We start from the raw sequence: 25,440 nt of genomic DNA, 5'->3' as shown, positions 1-25,440 counted from the left end.
TGTTAATTCTAAAACAAACTTTACTTATTTTACTTTTTCTTTCTATAATGCATGTTAAACTGTTATATCACTTATTACTGCAATAACATTTTTGTAGTGTTGATCCTTTGTAGTATTAAAAAAAGTGTCTTGAATCTTGAAGAATCTAATTGTTTATACATGAAAAGGGGTGGCCAAAAAAGTGCAACTGAGTGATTGACAGAAAAGCTTACTGTATAACTGCTGAACACACAGTGGTTTAAGGATCTGGCTATGGAGCCAGAGGATGGGAGTTAAATTTCTCACTGTGTCTCCCTGATAGGAGCTGACCTTGATGATTTATATGGTCCCTTCTATCTCTGCAGTTCTAAGATTATGTTTAAAACAGCAATTTCCTGTCAGGCTACTAAGTTTGAAACAAACACTTAAATTAGTTCAGTCATGATTTGTGGATGAACATTGGATAAAATGAAGTGTTTTTATAAATTGAAATATTTTATTTTTTTAAAAGGCTAAAATCCCCATGCCAGGTTACTCCACCTTAAAGCAAGCAGTGTATCTTTTGGAGATGAATTTCCTGAAGTTAAGCAGCCTGTGTAGATATTATCTACAGAGCAGCTCAGCATGCAGCTCTCTTTATTCATACCAGAACATCGCACAATTAAAAATCATGGATGTATACAAAATATAGGTAAAATTAAAAACAAATTAAAATGTCTAAGATAATTAGACTGTTTTTGATCAGATGTGAGCTACTTCAATAGAATTATCTTGTGCATTCGCTCATTCTTCATTTGTACATGTGGGGCATAAGTATTGAATTGATTGAATTTTTTCACAGTCACAGAAAATTTGTCTTGTGTCCAAGTAGCCCCATTTTACTCGAGACTCTTTGACATTCGTCCACTTGGCAAGATACGTAGTTTTTGTTCTCCCTAGGTTTAGTCTAGCCTCTTCTGGGTCAATATTTAGAACTTGAGATGTGTATAGAAACCTTTTCCTCAATTTTAGTTGTCATCTAGGGCAGCGGTTCCCAACCTTTTTGGGACCGCAGACGGGTTGATGTGTGTGGGGGGGGCAGGGGCTCCCCCATGCTTGCGGATGGGCGTGGTGCGCTCGCAGAGGGGTGTGTTGCTCTCACTGAGGGGCGTGTCGCGCTCACAGAGGAGTGTGTTGCGCTCGCGCGCATGTAGTTCTGGAGGGGCATGCCAGCCAAAAAATAAACTTTTTCAATAAGGGTAGGTTTCAGGCAGTCAGTAATAATCCTGCATGATTCATTAAGAGTTACGTCCACTGGTTTGGCATGTGTTGATTTATACCAAGTGACGCTAACATATTCTGCTTTGGAGTAGGCACAGGGACAAAGCTGTTGTTCTTATTGCTTATGGGTGTGCACCCCAGTCTGACCTATCCAGTTTCCTAAGTATGTTATTTCTGATCGCAACTTTGTGTTTGGTGTTTAGATAATGGTTTTTAGTAGGTCAGAGTTCAATCCAGAGTGAAACTCAAATAGTTTTGGGTAGGGCAATGTTCCAAAATCTTGCCTTCCCAGCTAACTCAGAGCTTCCTTTCTCCTTTTCTGTTCTTTAAGTGGAAGGCACAGAACTGTGTTTTTAAAGAATTTGGTTTTTACTGGTTGTTTTTATAATATAAGGAAAGATTTTTTAATGCAGAGTGCTTGATAAACTTAAAGGTTTCCCCCTGGATTGTCAAGGCAAGATCATAAACATAGATGAAATTCCTGGAGTATTCGAAGGATGGTTGATCATTTAAAACAAATAATGTCTGCAGATTTTTTTTTAACTTCAGCCAGGTTGTATCTCAGAGTTATGCCATTTACATAGCTATGCAGGAGAATTTTGGAAAAAAAATCATGAACAAAAATTGAAAGTCGCATTTTATTGTTACGTTATATTATTTTATTATTGTATTAATAAAATAAAAACCTGTACTTTCAGCCTTATGAAAATGACATAATAGCTAAAATCCTGTTGGCCTAATTTACACTAAGCAAAAATGATGATGTCATCAACAGGGATGATTTTTCAGAAATGAAACATTTCTCACTTTGGTTCCAAAGCTTGCTGCCAAGTAAGATGACTGTTGATAATTAAATACCCTTCACCTATCCTGCAGCTCCGTGGCTTCCTCACAATGATAGGGATTACATGGGAATCTAGGGAGCTTTGGGACATAAGTTGGTAATGTATAATTTTTGGGGAAAAAGCCACTGCTTCTCCTGTGTCAGGTTTTCAACTTTCAGCTTTTCGGTTTCTTAGCATGCAAAAGCTACATTCTATACAGAGATTGAATGGCATGTTGTTCATGTTGGTGGATCTGGGACAAGCAAGGAATTTTTTTAGTTAAACAGAGAGACAAGGAAGAAATGAGGATAGACAAATCCCCATGCTTTTTGTTTATACAGTACTTTGTCATGGAGGATTTAGTTGTTCCCATTAGTGGAATGATCTCCTCAGCCCCTCTGTTTCCCTCAGAAGCTGCTCTGTTATGGGAAGACCGCTGGCACAGAATTTGAGTGATGTAGAACTCAAGTGGTTCCTAACCTTAGGTCACTACAAATCCCAGAAGCCTTCACCACCAGCTGTGCTGCCTGGGGTTTCTGTGTGTTGTAGTCCAACAACACCTGGATTATCCAAGGTTGGGAACCTCTGATGTAAAAGATTAGCTGGTGGAAGGAGAGGTAGAGATGCTGGTGTGATACTGTTTTAATCCTAAATTTTTATAAAGCAGTAATCACCCCTTTTGCCCCAGTACATGGGTAGACATCAAAGAATACAGGAGGTAGAATTAATCTGAGCATAGTGAATTGAGGGCTTTTTCTGTGTTACAGAGAGTATGAAATAAAGTGTTCTGGGACCATCGGATAAAAAAGTTTAACTGCCAGGAATACTTGAAATGTCATAATATGGTAGAGAACTGTTCTGGTTTATGTTGTAGCTTTGGAAAGAAAACAGTGACATTTGGAAAAGGAGGTGTAATTAGCGAGTAGTTTAGTGAGTGCACTGGCTCCATAGCGAAGGTAGGGAATTGGTAGAGATGATGCAGTGATTGTGCTGGTGAAAGGATTTGAGCAAGCAAAGTATAAGATAATGGAATTTGATTTCACAGATATTTTTAGAAGTTAATCCATAGTTATACTGTCTCTCATCTCCATTGTAATAGGTCATTTAGATGCATATGTGTGCAATTTAGGACAAAATTCCTGGGATTTTTGCTAAGTAGGGAGATTAGTTTTACTGCCCATTTAAGTTTGATGTACAGTATTAAACTGTCTTTTGCTTTCCTTTATAATAACACATTTGGTTTACGATAGTACATTTTTGTTTTAAACAGTATGTGGTGTTTCTGTTTATACTGCTTTTCATTTTTAAAATTGTATGTTTTATTTATAACTTGAAGAGGCTTTCACTCAAGTACTTTTCACTCAAGTGGCAATAGTGTTTATTTATTAAATAAATGAACACTAAACACGTTTTACTTGACTTTTATGTTGCTCTCTGTTTACTTACCATCTATTCCCGCTTTTCCCTCTCTTCCCCATAGTCCTGTGGCATGCTCATTAGGCTTCACATAGAAGAAAGGATTTTTCATTTAATGTGGGAAATGGAGAAGTGGGGAGGGGGACAGTGACAGGAGAGACTCCAACTGTTTCTTGCCTTGTCTAGCCATTAGAACAAGTGACAGAAATTCCATCCTGTTATTGAGACAGAGGATTTGCTTTTCCCTCACTTGCAGTGAGGTTTGGAGAAGAAACAAGATACATGTTTTGCAAACCACAGATAGAAGATTAAAGGCATTTTTTGTTCTAGAGGAAAAAGAAACCTGCCACTGGTGTGTAGATTTGTGGACACCCTTACCTGGAAATCTTTCATTATAATTAATAAATTAAAAGCATTTATCCTCTGTTATTCCAATAAGTTTGAACTTTCTCTTTGACTAGAATATTTTGCCACATAGTACACTCATCTCCTGACAGAATTATGTAAGTGTGGATAGGTTTGATAATCTTTGACCTACTAAGCTGAACTATTTATGACTATTAAACTGAAGTACTTTTATTGTGATTATTTGAGTCATCCTATATTGTTTCCTCCTACACCCAAAGGTATAAAAAAACTAGATGAAAGTTGAGTCCTCACATCTTGAGAAATATTGTTGTAGTCTTACGTATAACAGCATTACAATATACAGTGGTGCCTCGCTTAACGAGTGCACCGTATAGCGATGTTTCCGTATAGCGATCCCTTTTTCGGGATCGCTATACGGAAACATACCCGATCTTCGCAATGGGGAAAACCCGAATTGCGAAGATCGGGTATTGCGGCGGCCATTTTGGAGCCGCCGAACAGCTGATCGGCGGTTCCAAAATGGCCGCCGGAAGCCCGGAAATGGCTGCCGGCAGCCGTTTTCGTGCCCTGCCCTCGCTTAGCGAAGGCGCGAAAATGGCTGCCGGCACCTGGAATCCTCGCTGAACGGGTAAGTAACGAAGGTATTGGAACGCATTAAACGAAGTTTAATGCGTTCCAATACCTTTCCCCTACCCGTTTAGCGATGATTCCGTATAGCGAGGGTTAATCCGGAACGGATTAACCTCGCTATACGGGGCACCACTGTACATGTTTGCCTTCATTAAACAGTTACATATATTCTGTGTAGTTCCTTGCTACTGGGTCTTTCATTGGAAGTTCCAGTGCTTTGTCATGATCAGTTTCCACCCAAATAAAGACAAATAGGCTGAACCCTTCTAAATGGATACCTATAATAGAGCTATTGTTGTCAAAGGCATCCAGATAAATGGCAAAATGGTTCTGAATACTTAGAAATAAGTTGCTTTTTCTGTGAGAAAAGCTAACCCAAGTTGTCAGAGATGGGACAGGAAATGACATTTGCTTTTCACTGGTCAAGAACACAGTAGCTAGTACTGACAAAAATAGTAGATATGAGAAACAAATATTCCATAAGCATTTCTCCCTCGGGATAAATAAATAAATAAATCCACAAAAATGTGGTAAAAGTGCTTTACCATTCCCTTCTTCTAGGGACAGCCTGGGATTGTGCAGTTTGCCCAGGGCCACACAGGCTGGCTCTACTCACGGGAGACACAGAGGGGAATCAAACTCCCAACCTCTGGCTCCACAGCTGCCTAAACCACTGAGCTATCCAGCCAGCTTAGTAACTAGCAAAGAGCAATGAAAACTACTGCATTTTATCTTTTTTTTTTTTGCAGTCTCTAGAAAGAATATTGTGAGACTTGAGTAGTACAAAGAATGTAACTTTACACAATGGCCTACTGTGTTGCATCCGTATATGAATCTATGGAATAACAGCTAAAATACCAAAATACAGTGGTGCCCCGCATAGCGACGATAATCCATTCCAAAAAATTGTCACTATACGGATTTGTTGCTATGTGGAACAAAAAAGCCCATATGGGCAAAAAACTCACCGTTCTGCGAAAATCCTCCATGCGGCCGCCATTTTTGATGCCCGGTAAACGAGGAGAGGGCACGAAAACACAGCGGGCGCCCATTTTCTTTACCCTGTGGCCATTTTGGAACCGCCAATCAGCTGTTGGAAAAACATCGTTATGTGATAATCGGTAAGCGAAACAGCTTACCGATCATCGCAAAGCGATTTTTTCCATTGAAAACATCGTTATGCAATCGCTTTTGTGATCGCAAAAACTCAATCGCTATGCGGATTCGTTGTTAAACGAAGCGCTCGTTATGTGGGGCACCACTGTAGAGTAGAAAGTGGACAAGATGGTAATCAAACTTCATTCCTGCTGTGGCGATAAGCTGATGTTTTCTGTTGCAGAATAACAGATCCAAAGTATTTCGACCAACTATCCTTTCAAGGAAAAATTGTTTGTTGCAACGTAAATACAGACAATCAGAAATCAAAACTTTCCTTTTATTCAGAGCTGTGTTTTCTTATATGCAGCTCAATTTATGTTTTATCAGCTCAACAATCAGTTACATTTATACAGTTAGTTGATTAAGATTTGAGAAGCAGCCCTGATAATCGGGATTGTTTATTTTCATGCATTGATTTCTTAACTTTTTACAGAAAATACTTTGGAAGCAGAATGTTACAAAAGAACCTCACTGAGGGTAGTAAAAAGTCTCCTCCTGGGACACAATGTCTTTGCAACATGCCCATCTAAGAAATTATGAATTGTGAGCAAGTGTGTGTAATATATTAGTTTCTAAATGTGTGCCCTCATTTTACCTCCTGAGAAAAAACAGTAATTCTAGGTGAAAGGCAGTGACTTTATTACTTTGTAATTACCTTTGTACTTTGTTTCCTAACCTGTATGGGGTTGGTGGAGCAGGAAGTGTGGAAAAGCAGCCAAAGGTGTACAGAGGCCTTAGCAGCTATGGCAGAAAAGACAGAGTTTCTGATAATCTAGAGTTCTAGAGGTACAACTTCAAGGGTCATTAATGCCAACCCCCTGCTCTAGTAGGAAATGTCCCTGACGTATGGCCATCCAACCTCTTCACTGGTTTATTTTTTTGTTGCTACATCACAGTGTTGACTCACGTTTGGCCTGTAAAATTTTCCTAAGATGCCTAGATCACTTTCCCAAATACTGTTGGTAAGCCAGGTGGTACCCAGGCTGCATTTGTGCATCTGATTTTTGCTGCCCAAATATAGAACGTAATATTTTTCCCTGTTGAAAGTTATATTCTGAAATGTCTTCTGATTTAGCATAAGTGCAGATTTTTGAGTATCCGCTCTACTCTTCATTTGTGTCAGTGATTCCCATCCTTGGGTCCCCAAATGTTCCTGGACTGAAACTCCCAGAAATCCTGTATAGTATAGCTGCTGGTGAAGGCTTCTGGGAGTTTTTTGTCCAAAAATATTTGGGTACACAAAGTTGGAAACCACTGATCTCAGCCATCCATAAAGATGTGGAACAGCACCAGGCTGAGAACCTTGCAGGGTGTCACTTGTCACTTCTGGGATGGCAAGGAACTCCAGTGAGCATTTATTGCTATAGCTCATCAACAAGCTAGGAGGGACGTGGTGGCACTGCAGGTTAAACTGCAGAAGCCTCTGTGCTTCAAGGTTAGAAGACCAGCAGTCATAAGATCGAATCCACTGACGGAGTGAGCTCCTGTCGTTTGTCCCAGCTCCTGCCAGCCTAGCAGTTCAAAAGCATGCAAATGTGAGTAAATAAATAGGTGCCACTGTATTTGCAAAGGCTTTCACGGCCGGGATCTAATGGTTGTTGTGGGTTTTTCGGGCTCTTTGGCCGTATTCTTAAGGTTGTTCTCCCTAACGTTTCGCCAGTCTCTGTGGCCGGCATCTTCAGGACAGCACTCAGCACACTATATACCAGAATTCTCTAGCAGAAGGAAAATAACAGACAAATTAGAAAAAGAGTTAATGGAAATATGGGAAATAAATGATAGGGGAAGCTGCAATCAAGGTAATATATGGGATGCTATGAAAGGGATAATGAGAGGAATTGGTATTAGCGAATCACATAACTTTAAAAGATAATCATCATTATTATTATCATCCTCTTAGAAGTTCAGAACTAGAAGGGATCCTATATAATCAAGTCCAGCACTTGTCAAGGAGGCGCAGTGAGAAAAACATACAAAAAAACTTGAGGATGGAATATGGTTGTTGGATAAAAAGTAAATGATAGATAAAGATAGCAGAATTATAGCAGGAATATTGGCAAGAAGTAGAGATATGGAAATGGAAAGAATTCAGAGGTATTATATTTGAAAAGAGTGTACTTTGAGTTTAATAATAAAAATTCAAGAATACTGGCCAGAGCAACACAAACTTAAAAAGTGAAGAATTTTATAGGAGCAATTAAAATGATAGAGGCATAATGGACAATTTGATGAGGGAAAAACACATTTGAGTATTTCTTTCATAAATTATGAACTGTGAGAAGATAATTTCCAGAAAGAATTAAGGAATACATAAAAAAGAATACTATAGAGAATAGATGTCAAGAAATTGCTAGAGATGTAATAGAATAGTCCATAAAGGAAGAAGAGGAAATAATTAATAAAATAAAAGTAGGGAAGTCACCAAGAGTTGACTGATTGGGACCAGAGTATTATAAAAATTTTAGGAAATCCTCCTGGAAACAATTGATAATTAATGTATTCTCGAAGGCTTTTATGGCTGGGATCTGATGATTGTTGTAGGTTTTTCGGCTTCTTTGGCTATGTTCTAAAGGTTTTTCTTCCTAACGTTTTGCCAGTCTCTGTGGCTGGCATCTTCAGAGGACAGGAATTAGAACTCTGTTAGAACCAGACAGAGTTCTAACTCCTGTAGCACCACAGAGACAGAGTCAGCCCGAAAAACCTGCAACAACCGATTGATAATTAATTTAATTTTTAAAAAGAATAAAGATCTCACTGATCCCAAGATTTAATACACATATCAGTCTAATAATTCAGGATGCAAAGATATTTTTGGTTATACTAGCAAAAAGAATGAGTAATTTTATTACTAAATATATTAAAACATATCAAGCTTTCTTTATTCCTGGAAGGCAAATGGTAGTCCTGACTAGGAGACTGTTAAATATAATAAATGGAATATATAAACAAAAGCTTACGGCAGGTTCAACTTCATTAATTTTTTTTATTTAATGGCATTAGACTTGATGGAATGTCCAGCAGTAAACATGAGAATTAAAGTATTACGTAACTGAACAATTGTATTTAGAGAATAGTAAATGATATATTAGTAAATGATGGAATAACAGAACAGATATCTCTAAGCTGAGGAACTAGACATGTTTCCTTTCCTCTGTATTGTTGGCTTTAGTTATAGAACTATTAGTGAACTCTTATTAGAGAAGATGCTGGGTAGGTAGCTATGGGGTCAGAGGCTGGGAGTTTGATTTTCCCCTGTGCCTCTTGGGGATGTTAATCCGTTCTGGCCAAAGGGGGGGGGGGAGGAAAAGCAAACAAACCATGCAAGACCTTTGGAAATGCAAAAAAAGCAAAGCAGAAAGCAAACAAACCATGCAAGACCCATCGGAAATGCAAAAAAAAGCAAAGCAGAAAGGAAACAGACCATGCAAGACCGATCAGAAATGGGGAAAAACCCCAAAAGCAAACAAACCCTGCAAGACCCATCACAGCATAGAAACATAATCGTACCACCCAGCCCAAAACCACGCTGCAAAACCCACCAAGAACAGTTTTTAAGAAGTAGAAAGCAGCACCTTACCTTACTAGGCAGTCCGAAGCCGCCTCCAATTGCGCACACTCTAACCGTGAAAGAGCTACAAAGAAGCAGCCTCTTCACCTACCAACGGTTAGCAATTTGAATTCCCTGCCTTTTCCCCCTGCCTTTTTCTGTTTGTAACTCGAAGCAAAATTTTGCAGCTGGAGCTGGTCGTAACTCAAAATGGTCATATGTCGGAACATTCGTAATTCGATGCACCACTGAATTTAGGTATACGTAATTCCAAGTAATTTAGAAAAATTGAAAGAAGAAAATTTTAAAATATTGAAACAAGTAACCATGAATAAGTTTGAAGACTTAAAAATTGGACTGTAATGGTTTGGTAAAATTGCGGCATATAAAATGAAGATCTTACCTGAAAAATTTATTAATCATGATGGTACAGATACAGATTAGTTAAAAAGAGCTAAAGGTAGGGAAAAAAAAGAATAAAAAACAAAAGAAGTTAGGTCAGGATGAATTGTCGTGATATAATATTATTCAATTAGAAAAGTGGACAACGAATAATAGGCAGTGGCAAATGTAGGGAATTTATCAAATATGAATAAAATATATTATAAAAAGAAAGCAAAGGTGATAACAAGGTTGTGAAGGATATAGTAAATATAATTTATATTACTGGAAGTAGAAGGTCAAGAGAGCCTACCTAAATTATTGTGTGAATTTGATATGGGAGAAGAAATAAGTTTTATTGCTTGGAAAAATATGGGACAGTAGAATATTGAAATCAAATTGCCAAAGGATATTAAAAATTAAAGAGAGCTACAGCTTCATTAAATCAGTAGACCTTGTATTCACAACTGAAATGCACTTTACATGTTACAGGTGACATTGCCTGAGAATTCTGTGAAGGTGTCATACCTAGTAATTCAGGTTATGCCATTCATTATCTTTTACATCTTATAAGCGTACTTAATCAGCAAATCTAGCTACCTTCCTAAATTTAAATGAGCTGCACAGTTGCCCCAGATAAACTGGCCAATTAACTGCAAAACGGTGAGAAATTCCGAACAGATTTCCCAATGCTCTTTCACCACAGTGCAATACTGCCGTTCCACACCTGATAGGGTGCTTTACTCTTCCCCCACACCTGCCTCTGTAAACATAATTGTTACGTTTTGTTTTGATCCGAAGTGTAATCTAAATATTATGGCTAATTTTAAGGCAGGTTATTGCTTATGGATAATTTGGTTAAAAATATTGCAGGATGGGGGTTATCATCCAGTCAATGAATCATCCAGTATAGTAGTGATAGTTGGTGTCTAAGTTCAATTGTGGTTGATTCAATTAATCTTTTGAAAAGATATATCAAGCATAATCTATGAAAATGAAAATACCTCTGATCTCGAAACAAGAAGTTCAATATAACAATGCACCGTGCATGGAGACTCTTCAGATTTTTAAACTCAACATGTGTAGGTCATAGGCAGGGTATTCTTATTTTGGCAGCATGCAGCACTGGAAAAGCAGCTCCTTGACATGTGCTTGCTTCTTGTTCTATTTGAAGACCCATTTTAATGTATGAAGGTGACTGACAAATCAGACAAACATGAAATACCTAACTCTGACTGGGCTGTTGCTCTTGTTAGTTTTGTGTATATGTATACTCAACTGAGCTTTAAAATTTTCTTAGACATTTATCAAACTCATAACAATAACAAATGGACAGTCACTGGTAACCTGATATGCAGAACTTTTTTCTAGTTCCAGAAAGAGAGCAGAGTTAAAACAGTCTGTAATAAAAATAATATTAGTCGCAGTGGAGGCAAACCTTTTTTGGCTCGAGTGCCCAAAATGAGGGGGTGGGGAAGAAACCAGTGGCTGCCGTGCCGCCCGGAACAGGAAGTGGTAGTTTCAGGGGGAATCATGGGGACGGACAGGAAGTTAAAGGGGGAATCATGGGGGCGGACCGGAAGTTAAAGGACCCAGAACAGGAATAGAAAGGGAATCCCAGCTGCAGCCACTTCAAAAGGTTTGTCGTGTGCCAGAAGGAAGGGCTTCGCGTGCCAGCTGTGGCCCGTGTGCCATAGGTTTGCCATCACTGGTATAGAGAGTAGTAGAAAAAGAAGCTGTGTTCATCTGTGCAAGCATCAGAGGTGAAAACAAAAAAAGGTTAAAAAAACATGGTTGCACCTTAAAGACTAACTTTTATATTTTTTTGATGTGAGCTTTCGTGGACAAATCCACTTCATCAGACATAAGAGAAGGTGTAATAACATGGCAGTTATTTATGCATGGCATCAGTACAGATGTCACTACAGAGATCATGGTTGATTGGTGAGAAAATCAATGGGTGATGATAGTGTCTTTGATATGCAGGTCTTTAGTAGAAGCTTTTTGTCCTGTAAAGAAGGGGAGAACCTCATAAATTAACAATGGCAGAGTAACATGAATGCTAATTAGATCGGCTGTTTACAGTTGTTGATGAACTTTTCTACAAGCTGCTCTTTGTAATCATTTGCAAAGTGTGTGAATTACCTGGCTCATGTAAAAAAATATATGTTGGTCTTTAAGATGCTACCACAATTTTGTCTTTTTTTACTTTTTATTTTTATTTTGTTTTCATCTGTAATAGTATAGAAAGGTCTCTGGTAGTGTCTACTGTGATATACAGTATCTACTTTTTGTTCTGTGTAAACACATTATAAAAAGGCATTTCATGATTATAAACAGTGTTCTCTGTCTGGAAACAGTGAGATGAATGCTTGTGGAACTTGTTTCTTCTGTATAGATTGTCTGGAATGTCATTTTCCAGGTATATGGCCATTAAAAAAAGATAAATATCTATCAGTGTAATGAATCATATGAGTAGTATGCACAGGTTCCTTCATATATGCCTAAAATGGTGCCCTTTTTTCTTTCTAGATGATTTGTCAAAACTACATCTCCATTTAGAAGTTTATTTGCAATGTAACAATTGTTCATTGCACACCACAAAGATAAAACTAATAAAATGTGCTTTAGAAACAAGTTTGCAGCTTAACCATAAATTGATGCTTCTGTTGGTTGAAATCAAATTGTGGAAGGCTAACAAAGCAGTTCTGGAGTGCTCCAATATTGGAGTATCTGGTTCTATGCCTGCTTGCATGAGGAGGGGGCAGCCCACCTCCTTTTTGGGGAAATTTTCCACCTGAAAACAGTATTTCCTTCCTACTCCAATCTATGAGAAGGAAATAAGTTATGTCAGTTTCAGGACTAGCATTGCCTGACTTCTACTGAGGGAAACATTCCCAGCTCACTTCTACAACATGGTCATCTCCCCCCCCCCCCGGTCAAGGGTAGGGTTCTGACTTTGGAAAGGAAACCACTATGGAGATTTTCACTTGGGTGGGGTGAGGTGTCTGGGAGAGAGATCTGAGGCTGAACTATCTGTTTGATAGTCATTGGAGACACCACTTAGAGCTATTTTCTAAATCTCTCACCCAGGAAGATCTAGTCACATCAGTTAGGATGCCCATTGAATTTAACAACTATGCATGGACCTATTTTTTTCTGGATTGATTTCAGTCTCTTGTCTCTGGCTCTCTTGTGCAACGTTGCACTTATATCAGTAGTGTTAGGCAAGTGCTATGGATGTTGTTGCTTAAGCATAAGAACCATGTTATTTACATAAGAGATATATAGTATATACTGGAAATGTAATCCTGTTAAATATTATAATTTCAGAAATATATTTTGGGAAGACTTGTTTTAGCTCTTTCTTTGCAACTAGATTGCAACTTTGAAATTAGATTGTACCAAACTGCTTTCACTTCCAAAAGTGCTGTGTATTCTTGCTCTACCTAACAATGAAATAACTTCTCTAGGTGGATCTTTTTATTTGTTGTCTCATTAACAACTTTTCATCAAATTAAAGTTTGTTTATTAAAAGAATAAAATGTTTTCATTTACAGAAAGAAAAGTGGAAAAACAGTATCCAGTAATGAGGTAAGTCTTACTGGATTTAAACGATACAGAACCGATGGTTGTTATGCATTATTGTCATAGTTACAGCCATGGCCAAAAATATTGGCACCCTTGCAGTTCTCTCAGAAAATGCAACCCTTCTCTCAGAAAAATTGCTGCAGTTGCAAATGTTTTGGTACTCACATGTTCATTTCTTTGGGTTACATTGGAACAACACAAAAACAGAGAAGAAAAGTCAAATCTCATACAATTCCACACAGAAACCCAAAAATGCGCTGGCCAAAATTATAGGTACCCTGTCTAAATTGTAAGAAATCATTACTTTTCAAGCATGTGATGCTTCTTTAATTTGTATTTAGACACACCTGTCGCAAGTAAGAGGTGTGGGCAATATAGTAATAACACTTGCAACCAGTTAAGATGGAGAAAAGTTGACTCAACCTTTGTGTTGTGTGTGACACTGAGCATGGAGAAAAGAATGAAGTGTAAAGAGTTGTCTGTGGATTTGAGAGAGAAAAATGTGGAAAAATATGCACATTTTCAAGGTTACAAGTCCATCTCCAGAGATCTTAATGTTCCTGTGTCCACTGTGTGCAATAGCATCAAGAAGTTTACAGCCCATGGCACTGTAATTAACTTCCCTGGACATGGATGGAAGAGCAAAATTACTGAAAAATTACAACAAAGGGTCGTTTGAATGGTGGATACAGAACCCAGATTAACTTCCCAACAAATTCATGCTGATCTACAGACATAGGGTACAACAGTGTCAGCTCGCACTATCCATCACTATCTGAATGAAAAGGGACGCTATGGAAGGAGACCTGGGAGGACACCAATGCTGACACAAAGGCATAAAAAAGCAAGTATGGCAAAACTTATGTGACAAAACCACAATCCTTTTGGGAGAACATACTGTGGACAGATGAGACAAAAGTAGAGCTTTTTGGTAAAGGACATCATGGCACTGTTTACAGAAAAAGAAATGAGGCACTCAAAGAAAAGAACACAGTCCCTACAGTCAAACATGGGGGAGGTTCAAAGATGTTTTGGGGTTCCTTGCTGTTTCTGGCACTGGATGCCTTGTCTGTGTGAATGGTATCATGAAATCTGATGATTACCAAAGAATTTTGGGGCGCAGTGTAGTGGCCAGTGTCAGAAAGCTGTATCTCCACCAGAGGTCATGGGTCTTCCAGCAGGACAATGACCAGAAACACACTTCCAAAAGCCCTCAGAAATGGTTACAAATAAAGTGCTGGAGAGTTCTAAAATGGCCCGTGATGAGTCCAGATCTGAATCCCATGGAACACCTGTGGAGAGATCTCAAAACAGCAGTTGGTAGGAGGCATCCTTCAAATCTGAAGGCCCTGGAGCAGTTTGTAAAAGAAGAGTGGTCCAGAATTTCAGTAGAGAGGTGTAAGAAACTCATTCATGGTTACAGGAAGCGATTGATTTCAGTTCTTTTTTCCAAATGGGGTGCTACCAAATACTAAGTTAAGGGTGCCAATAATTTTGGCCAGTGCAGTTTTGGGTTTCTGTGTGGGATTGTATCAGATTTGACTTTTCTGTGTTTTTGTGTGTTGTTCCAACGCAAACCTAAGAAATGAACATGTGAGTACCAAAACATTTGCAACTGCAGCAGTTTTCTGAGAGAAGGGTTGCATTTTCTGAGAGAATTGCAAGGGTGCCAATATTTTTGGCCATGACTGTATGTTCAGTAAACAATAGTAAGGGAGAAGATAGATCACTAAATTTATGAAATGGTAAAACGCACTACCTGTTGTCTGTAAGTGGCATTCATGGACAGTTTGGTCTGTTTATATTTACCCAGAAGTCCCACAGAGTTACTAGGTAAGTAGATGTAGAATTGCATCCCAATAGGGGTAGATCAGGTAAAATGCAATTGTTTCTAACACGCTTTTCTGTGGCTTTTGTAAATTGTATCTTCTAAATGTGGAAGAGTTTATGTAAGGAATCATGAGTACAAGAAAGAATGATGCTGTTCTATTTCACAACACTTTAAAACGTCTTGGGCTATATGGATATTTTTTGCCTATCCATGTTCCTTGTAGCCAGCATTGCCAAATAATTTTTCTGCTTTTAATTTTTAATTTGAAAACAAAGTCCAAGTGTGATGTCTTTATTTGGGTATATTTTCAAAAAGAAAAACGAGTTTTAACATTTCATAATAGTTTTCCTTTGGGTCCAAATATTTCAGCAGCTGAGATATGTTACTTACATTACACTGTTCAAAACATGAAAATTGGTACAGTATTGAGTTTTTACTGAGTTCAAGCAGAAGTAAAACAATCTATCTTTCCCCGTCCTCAGTTTGGGTGCAATATTTAAATAAGCTAAGTTTTTTAGCTAAATTTTTTTTAATTTAATTTATATGCCGCCCACACTACCCAAAGGTCTCTGGGTGGCTTACAGCATTTAAAATACAATAAAGATATGTACAATTAAAATACAATTAATATATATATAAAATTGCCATCAGACCCACAGTTAATATTATTTCAGTTAAAAGCCTTCTGGAACAGGAAGGTTTTGACCTGGCGCCGAAATGTCATCAGTGTCGGCGCCAGACGAATCTCAGTCGGGAGGGCATTCCATAGTCTGGGGGCAGCTGCCGAAAAGGCCCTTTGTCTGCAAGCCATCCCTCTTACCTCCTTGAGGGACGGCTCTTTCAAAAGGGCCCCCTGGCTAGATCTTAACTGGCGGGTAGGCTCATATGGAAGGAGGCGGTCCTTCAGGTATCCAGGGCCCAAGCCGTTTAGGGCTTTATATGTCAAAACAAGCACTTTGAATTGGGCCCGGGCAGCAACTGGTAGCCAATGTAACTTATACAGAATCGGCTTGATATGTTCCCTGGCGGCCACACCACTCACCAGCCGCACCGCTCGATTCTGAACCAGTTGCAGTCGCCGGACCGTCTTCAAAGGCAGCCCCACGTAAAGCGCATTGCAGTAATCTATACGGGATGTTACCAGTGCATGTGTAACTGTCATGAGACTCCGCTCGTCCAGGTAGGGCCGTAGCTGGTATAGTTTCCGCAGCTGGAGGAAGGCGCCCCTGGCCACCGAGTCCACCTGGGCTTCCAGTGTTAGACTGGGGTCCAGGAGCACCCCCAAGCTGCGGACCCTGTCCCTTAGGGGGAGTGTAACCCCATTCAGGGCAGGGAAATGGCCCTCCAGCCTGTCTGGCGAAGCACCCACTAACAGCACTTCCGTCTTGTCTGGATTGAGTTTCAATTTATTGACCCTCATCCAGTCCATTATCAGGTCCAGACACGAGTTCAGCACAGAAACCGCCTCACCTGGATTGGTGGAAAACGAGAGGTAGAGCTGAGTGTCGTCAGCATATTGCTGACTCCTCAGCCCAAACCTCCTGATGACCTCTCCCAACGGTTTCATGTAGATGTTAAACAGCATGGGGGACACTATCGAGCCCTGAGGAACCCCATGACATGAATGCCATGGGGCAGAGCAACTGTCCCCCAGCACCACCCTCTGGACACGGTCAGCCAGGAAGGAGCGGAACCACCGTAAAACAGTGCCCCCAACTCCCAACCCAGCCAGCCTATCCAGAAGGACACCATGGTCGATGGTGTCGAAAGCCGCTGAGAGGTCCAGGAGTACCAACAGGGTCACACTCCCCCTGTCTCTCTCCTGGCAAAGGTCATCATACAGGGCGACCAAGGCAGTCTCTGTACCAAAACCCGGCCTGAAACCCGATTGAAATGGATCCAGAAAATCCGTTTCATCCAGCAGCGCCTGGAGTTGCCCAGCCACAACCCGCTCCAACACTTTGCCCAAATAAGGGAGGTTCGCTACTGGTCGGTAGTTAGCCACCAGCCTTGGGTCCAGGTTTGGCTTTTTAAGGAGTGGTCGAATTACCGCCTCTTTCAAGGTGGTAGGGACCACTCCCTCTCTCAAAGAGGCGTTCACGGCCTCCTGGACCCAGGTACGAACCCCCCTGGCTGATCTTCTAATTAGCCAGGATGGGCAAGGGTCGAGCGGAGTTGTGGTAGAATGGACAGATCCAAGCACCCTGTCCACATCCTCAGGTCTCAACAATTGAAACTCATCCATTAATACCTGACCAAAGCACGGTGCGCTGGACACATCCTCTGATTCTGCAGTAACTGTGGAGTCCAACCCACTGCGAATCTGAGCGATTTTTTCGTCAAAATGGATGGCAAACTCATCACAGCGAGCTGATGAGCAGTCCAGGACCTCCACCGGATTTCCTGGTTGAAGAAGATCCCGGACCACCCGAAACAGCTCGGCTGGGCAACATTCTGAGGAAGCAATACGGCTGGAGAAATATTGCTGTTTCGCCAGCCGTATTGCCACGAAATAGGCCCGATAATGGGCTCTAAGTCGTGTTCGGTCAGACTCCCAGCGGGATTTCCTCCACCTGCGCTCCAGCCGTCTCCCCTCTCGCTTCATCGCCCACAGTTCAGAAGTATACCAAGGGGCTGTCTGGGCTCGGCGAGCAGGGAGAGGGGGCTTAGGCGCGATCGTGTCAACAGCCTGGGTCATCTCCTTATTCCATAGGGTGACCTGAGCTTCGACAGGAGCGCCGACCATATCAGACGGATAATCCTCCAGAGCATTCAGGAATCCATCTGGATCCATTAGTCTCCGAGGGCGGATCATCTTAATAGATCCCCCACCCTTGCAGAGGGAAGAAGAAGCTAATAGACTAAACTTGACCAGGAAGTGGTCTGACCATGACAATGGGGTCACAACCAACCCCTCCACATCCAAACCACCATCTTCCAGTCCCGTTGAGAAAACCAGGTCCAAGGTATGGCCCTTCTCATGCGTTGGGCTGATGACACATTGAGACAGCCCCATGGTTGTCATGGTGGCCATGAAGTCCTGAGCCGCCCCAGTCAAGGGAGCCTCGGCATGAATGTTGAGGTCCCCCAGCACCAACAGCCTGGGAGTCCTCAACACCAGGTCCGAGACTACCTCCGTCAGCTCAGCCAGGGAGACTGTTGGTACGCAGCAGGGTGGGCGGTACACCAACAGAATCCCTAACCTGTCTCGCGAGCCCAACACACAATACAGGCCCTCGAGACCTCCTCTCAAAGGGATAGGAAGCCTGGTCAAGGAGATAGAACTCCTATAGACTATAGCAACTCCCCCTCCCCGACCCTCCGAGCGACCTTGGTGCTGGACCGAGTACCCAGGCGGACACAGCTGGGAGAGGGGAACACCACCCTCCTCTCCCACCCAGGTCTCAGTAATGCACGCCAGGTCAGCCCCCTCATCCAGAATTACATCATGGATGAGGGCAGTTTTATTTTGTACTGACCTGGCGTTCATCAACAGCACCGTGTGGCTCGAGGGTTTGCTGATATGGTCACCTGATACCATCTGGTTGGGAGTAGGACTAGAAGAGGGGATAGATGTAAGATATCTAACCTCTCTTCTCCTACGCGGGCATGTTCTACCCCCACCGCCATTCCTTCCCCTACCCAGCACCACCTCAATGGCTGCCCCCTCCAACGCCCTCCCCCCTTCCTGTTCCATTAGATCCGCTGTGGGTCTCTTCTTAATTGATGGCAATTAAAAACAATTTAAAAAACATTTAAAACATATATAAAATAAAACATTTCTAAAGCCCCTTCTCTCCCCCCCACCAAGTCATGTGGCTCATGTTGAGAGGAATGAGGCAGCCTGGAGCAGCAGGGCCTGGTCCTGCAGACACAGAGGGGGCTGAGCAGCTCTCTTGGAAAAGAGAGCTGGCATCCAGCAGGGGCCCAACCACAGTCCACTGCCTCTCACCCAGTGGCTGTGGCTGGCCGATGGTCCCTGGCTTCCTCCTCACGCAGGCAATGCTGGTCTGGTCAGGTCCCAAAGGCAGCTCTGGCTAAGAGCTCTCTCTCTCTCCCTAGGCCAGGTGGCTGGTGTTCAAAGGGAATGAGGCAGCCTGGAGCAGCAGGGCCTGGTCCTGAGGACACAGAGGGGACCGAGCAGCTCTCCTGGGAAAGAGAGCTGGCATCCAGCAGGGGCCCAACCACAGTCCACTGCCTCTCACCCAGTGGCTGTGGCCAGCTGATGGTCTCTGGCTTCCTCCTCACACAGGCACGCTGGTCTGGTCAGGTCCCAAAAGCAGCTCTGGCTAAGAGCTCTCTCTCTCCCTAGGCCAGGTGGCTGGTGTTCAAAGGGAATGAGGCAGCCTGGAGCAGCAGGGCCTGGTCCTGAAGACACAGAGGGGGCCGAGCAGCTCTCCTGGGAAAGAGAGCTGGCATCCAGCAGGGGCCCAACCACAGTCCACTGCCTCTCACCCAGTGGCTGTGGCCAGCCGATAGTCTCTGGCTTCCTCCTCATGCAGGCACGCTGGTCTGGTCTAAATGTGGTTTTACCTGTTCTTGTTCTTTTAAGATGTTTACAAGATACCTTCAGCTCTATTTTTTAGTGTAAAGACAGAAACAAGAGTAGTAGACAGAGGAAAAAAACCCACCACAAGTATAGTTGATAAATTTAACTACTACTTCATAATTTCTACTCATTTCTCTCCAGGAATAATTATTTCACAGATGAAATATCCTCTTGGGCAAGTTTATGCATACCACCAGTTTTTAAGCTTGTAGGATTACTACAGTTTTAGTTTCACAGTTCTCTCTCTGAGGTGCACAAGGACCTCTCTGTGGATTCTAATGCTTGGAGAAGGAGAGATTGCACATTTCCTCTCCCGCTCAACACATTTGGAAAAGAGGAGCACAATTTCTTGGAAATAAGCAGTAGAGTTTGCAATGTTGAATGTCAGCCTAGACTGCTTCTTTTTTTAACCTGAGGGGGAAAAGTAGGTTTACAGATTGGGAAGGCTGCAATCTGTTGCTTCAAGCTTTTCCTTCTTTGTATTTTAATTGAACAGATTATATATAGCAGGGTGGTGCTTCATGCTTATTGCATGCATTCAGAAAAAGCACTAATGACTGATATAGTAGTAGAAACATATTCAGCAGTGTCATTCCAAAGTGCATTTACCATTTGTGCAAGTCCTTTTAGTTAGTTAGTTAGTTAGTTAAAATATTTTTACCCCGCTGTTCCCCTTAAAAAGGAGACAAGTTGGCGTACATCATTAAAAGAAAATATTTGAAAGCTAAAAACAATACATATACAAATATTAAGAAAGAAGCAAACAAATACTACACTAAAAACCAGTAAATAAAATCAAGACCAAAAACATTCAAAGCAATAAGGTACAACACTCTATTAAAAAAAACCCTCTTAGAGCACCAGTCATAAAGAGAATGCCAGTCTGAAGAGAAAGGTGGCAGAAGACCAGACTGGCCCCAGAAGGACGGCAAAGATGGGGCCAGTCTGGTCTTCTGTGGGAGGGGGTTCCAGAGTCTGGCTACAGCAACAGGGTAGTTGCTCCATCAATGATTGCTGTGCTAACATGGAATGGAAAATGCACAGCCTTCTGTGTGGTGCACTACAGCTTGCATTAATCCTCACTTTTAGCTATGCAGGTTAAGCTGATGTTATTTCCTGTCAAACAATGTTGGAAGAGAACCAGATTGCCCACCCAAATAACAAAAGTGAACATGGGATCTCCAGTACCTTTGCTACTAGTATAACATTTGATACAACCAGAAGATATAACAAACAATGTATGGCAAACATTGTCCCCTTTTGGAAAAATCAAAGGTTATATTTTTCAAAGATATAGGAGTCTGGTGATAAAAATTCCCGTACAATGCTTCAGCTTTGTTTTCTGTAATCTAATATCCTATACAGTGGGGTCTCGAGTTACGAACTTAATCCGTATTGGAAGGTGGTTCATAGGTCGAAAAGTTCTTGGGTCGAATCTGCATTTCCCATAGGAATGCATTAAAAACCATTTAATCTGTATCTGCTCTTTTCCGTCCATAGAAACTAATGGGAAGCTGCTATTCTGCCTTCTGCCACTAGAGGGGGATATTTTTTCTTTTTTTTCCCCTTAGGTTCAGGAAACGGAGGAAGGCAGGGAGCAGTTTGCAAAGCACTTTAGAAATCTTTTTTTTTTACTGAAGCCAATTTTAAATCATGTTTTAAAGCATGTTGTGCTGATTTTTTCAGCACAAAGACACACAGGCAGGCTTTTTAGGTGCGGAAGAAGCCTCCCCAAGCCTCTTCAGAGCCAGCCGATCAGCTGATAGGCGGGGAGAGGAGGGTGCAGGACGGAGGGGGGGGAGCACAAAATAGCTGCTAGGCTCCCTTCTGGTGTGGGCTTTTAGCTGTTTCCTGCTCTTTTTCCTGCTGTTTGGGGGCTACCAAGGCCTGGTAAGTGACTTTCTTTAATTTATTTTAAAGTTTCTGACCCTTTTTTCCCCTCCAGAAGCCTCTAAGGAGAGGGAGAGGGCACTTTTTTCCCTGTTTGTAACTCGAGGGAAGTTTGTATGTCGAGTCCTTATTTCCCCTATAGGGCGGGTTCGTAAGTTGAATTGTTCGCAAGTGGGGTCGTTCGTAAGTCGAGACCCCATTGTATTCAGGTGATCAAAATAGATTCAAAATCTTAATATACTGTCTAATGTTTTCACATGCAGAAGGAAATCAAGAAAGAGCGAGCTGTAGTAGACAGAGTATTTTTTGCAAGAATATGCCAAATCCTGAAAATTATGGTCCCTAGAACATTTTGTAAAGAGGTAAGTTTCAAATGTCGGAACTATCAGCCTGCCTCATGTTGCTCTTGCTTGTTCACAGTTCTGAAAACTGAGGTATTTTGCCATTGTCATTAATACCAAACTGTTTCAATGTAGTCACTTTAGTTTCTGTTTCAGTATGTTATTCCTAATAAAACTGGTACTTAAAAATTTTAGAACCATGCACTTCAATTTATGTCTATCTCCGTGAACGTTATACTGTATGATCAGAAACTGCAGGACTGATGTCACATTAGTTTTTATGAATATATGGAGTATGGCTTTGGGTATGATGAAGAGTGTACTTTATGGAGTTTTCATTTAGATAGACCTGCTTAATTCAGGTTTAAAATGCCTTTTAAGCATTTTATTTAATTTCACAAAAGGTTGACTTTCATAAGTCTTAAGAGTGGCTCTTCACAAGTCCCCAAACGGGTCTTGTATTTGTGTCTTTTCAAATAGTAGTATAGTAAATATTGTTTTGTTAAATTATGTTAAATTGCTTTCCTTAAGGGAGATGATGACAGTATAAAAACCATAAATAAAAAAATTAAATCAACATATTGTAATCCTAAAAAACATCAGAAGACCTCACAACTTATCATACAACCTAATGCAGCAGGGAGTTGTGTGATCACTAGCAACTCAGATTATGGCAAATTTATCATTCTCCTCAAAGCCATCCAGAAGATTATCACAATGATAATCGCAATGTGCTGCAACGAAAGTGTGTTGAAGACAAATGAGCAAGATGAGGTCCTGTCTTATGTAGCCATCTGCATCATCTCAAATAATGTTTATTAGTTAAAAAGCAGTGCCTCAGACAAAGATCTGGATTCCTATTATAAAAAGAAGTTTCAGCTATACTACCTGTCAGTTTAAAACTTTAGAGACAACCACAAACACTTTAAAGTTGTTTCAGAAAAAAATTGGAAATCAACAGGTGTGATGCAGTGTTGACCTTACATGCTTTACAGTGAGTACTGATTAAAACCTCTTCATCTGCATATTGGACCAAATGAGGTGTCCAAATGTATTCCAAAGGCAGCATTATGTTGCATGTACCCAATGTAGTATGGATACAATTAAGGCTTGCCACTGTCAATGTTGTTTGTGTTGCTTTTATTGTTGCTTTGCTTTCCTATTGAGAAGAGTTGTAGAAATAACCATAAATGTATTTGAATTTCTGCACATAATAGGAGAAAATACTACCTTTGGCGAAAGTAGTGTACTTAGCAGTATGCCTAGTATGTGCAAAAGAAGAGACTGACGTTATAGCATATTATCCTCATTGTTGTTGCATTCCAGTCCCCTTTGCAGGGGACCTTTGCAGTCTAGCAAGGGCTAGTTAGAGAACTCAATCAGATGAGTAAAATTGTTATTTTTAAGTCCAAGTGGCACCCCTTCATGGCATTGCCGACATTGTGGATTTTCAGTAAGTGGGGTGGTAGAAAATGTTATAAATAAATAAATAAATAAATAAATAAATAAATAAATAAATAAATAAATAAATAAATAAATAAATAAATAAATAAATATGCAGCATAACTTAGTAGAGGCTGTATCTGCAGTGCGTTCGAAGCCTGAGGAACTGGACCAAGAGCTTCCTAGAAAATTGATGAAAATTAGATTTGTGCCTATCCTTTGTGGCTAAAAGATCTCTAAAAGTTTATGGGCTTTTTTTTTAACTGCAGAATCCTAAAATGCAGTCTCTGAGTATCCTTTCCTTACTTTTCTTTTATTAGACAGGTTATTTGGTACTAATTGCCATGATGTTGATACTTCGCACATATTGTGACATTTGGATGATTCAGAATGGGACAGTTATTGAGAGGTAAGTTTCATATATATGCTTTTCCTGCTGTTGGTTTCTCTTGCATGAAGATAAGATCTTGATCTCCGTAAACTTATTTCTCATCCAAATGGATGGTTTTTGGCTTAGCCATGTAAATGTAATGACTTGTTTAATTTTTAATGGCATATAGTGGTTTCCAGGCATAAAGGAAACAGAGAACAACCATGGTCAACAAACTTGACCATGAAGTTTGTTGTGTATCATTGTAGCAAGAAACCTTCGCTTTCCATTAAAAATATTATTCGGTCAGAGAAGCTGCAATGTATTGAAATTAAACTTGATGTGGGGGAGGGGGAGAAAAAGATGTAATATTATTATGTAGTTGATGAGCTTTTTAAAATCTGTTTGTAACTTTATTTGATGTGCAAAACATATTCCAGGATATATTATTTCTCTGTGTAAGTACAGTGTAATAATGTGGGCAGAAGTGAGAACCCAGATAATTTATCTGAGGGATTTCTGGAAAATAAAATACTCTTGAGGTTTTGCTAGTTCCTTTTTCCCTAGTTTCAAAACTTACTTTTAAAAAATATTTATTTAGAGGGCTTTTTCAAGTATTCTTGTACTCTGTCCAAAAGTAATGTTTATAAAAATAAAATTCTTTTTAATGTTACACATTCTGTACTTTGTTAAAATCAATTCTCTTGTCTGTCTCACATTTGCAGTTATAGCTGCCACACGGTTGTGTACTGTAAAATTATAAAATAGAAACTCAGTCTAGATGATTAGTAGCAAAGTTGTTAAACTGTGTACATTTTTTTCTTGCAGTGCAATCGTAAGCAGGGATCTGTCGCTATTCAAGAAATTCTTTCTTAAATTTGTAGTTTCCATTCCACTGGTAAACAGATATTGGAAATACTAGCATGCATCTACTACATTTATGCTCATAACTGATGCATAACTGAAGCAATTTGCTTTTTATCTCCAGTGGTTTATTGCTTTAAAAGATTTAGTTTGAACCATGTCAACTAAATTGTTCCAATGTACAATGCTCCTATGTCTCTTTCATATTCATCTTAATTGCTTCAGAATGTATGTTCTTACAAGTTGTGCTGAATGGTGTTGGTGGTCTTCACTGTTGCTTTCTACCATTTCCAACGAAAGCCCTTTACTTATGTTGAGGAAAGCACAAAATAAATTACTCCTGACCCCCTTCAATTCTTGTGCTAGAACAACGGATTAAAAGATAGGGAGTCCCACCTATCTTTTTCACAGCATCTGTCTTACTTCATATCCTGGTGTCACTGTGAAATATATTTCCTTGCAGCAAAAGCTGATGACAGGAAAGCATCTACCACAATGATATCAAGATTTAGTGTGAATTTAACTGGGCATTATGGAAAGGTAGAATTTAACAGTGAGTTTGTTCAGTGGCAACTCTGTATTTTTAACATGCAAAGACTTCCTCAGAGGGGAAAAATTCTGTCTGGAAACCTGTAGCCCTTCAGCTCTTAACAGCCAGTATGTTATCTGTATTAGGGTTGTACTGGGAACAAGGAGAAGGTGAATGGGTTTCAGTAGGCCATTTGGTCAGCAGATGTGGCTGCACATCTGTGTAATGCCTGTATGGTAAAAATAAAGTCCTGGTGTTCTTCTTGTTGATCTTGTCCTATGTTCATCTTAAAAGCCTTTACACTTTGCCTTGTGGATCTGTTGTGGGATGGGTCTTGCTTCTTTTTGCCACTAACATGTTGCATGTGGTGGTTTGCAGTGCTATCATTGGCCGCAGTAGAAAAGATTTCAAGAGGTACTTGTTCAACTTCATCGCTGCCATGCCTGCTGTAAGTGGTGCTTTTTGTTG

General features: G+C 40.5%; 1 protein-coding gene across 1 annotated transcript in view; it reads left to right on the top strand.

The window, feature by feature from the left end:
- The window catches only part of ABCD3 (ATP binding cassette subfamily D member 3), a 55,604-nt gene that overhangs the window by 3,279 nt on the left and 26,885 nt on the right, over positions 1–25,440 (top strand). Inside the window, exons 2-5 of the mRNA XM_020788662.3 lie at positions 13,125–13,158; positions 21,689–21,787; positions 23,530–23,618; positions 25,351–25,420. Of these exons, the coding sequence (XP_020644321.1) occupies positions 13,125–13,158; positions 21,689–21,787; positions 23,530–23,618; positions 25,351–25,420 (292 nt within the window). The remainder of the gene's footprint in view (positions 1–13,124; positions 13,159–21,688; positions 21,788–23,529; positions 23,619–25,350; positions 25,421–25,440) is intronic.

The sequence above is a fragment of the Pogona vitticeps genome, chromosome 4 (genome assembly GCF_051106095.1).
Source record: "Pogona vitticeps strain Pit_001003342236 chromosome 4, PviZW2.1, whole genome shotgun sequence".
NCBI classification, from domain to species: Eukaryota; Metazoa; Chordata; class Lepidosauria; order Squamata; family Agamidae; genus Pogona; species Pogona vitticeps.
Note: the sequence above shows the minus strand (reverse complement) of the source record. Positions and strands in the feature narration are given on the sequence as shown.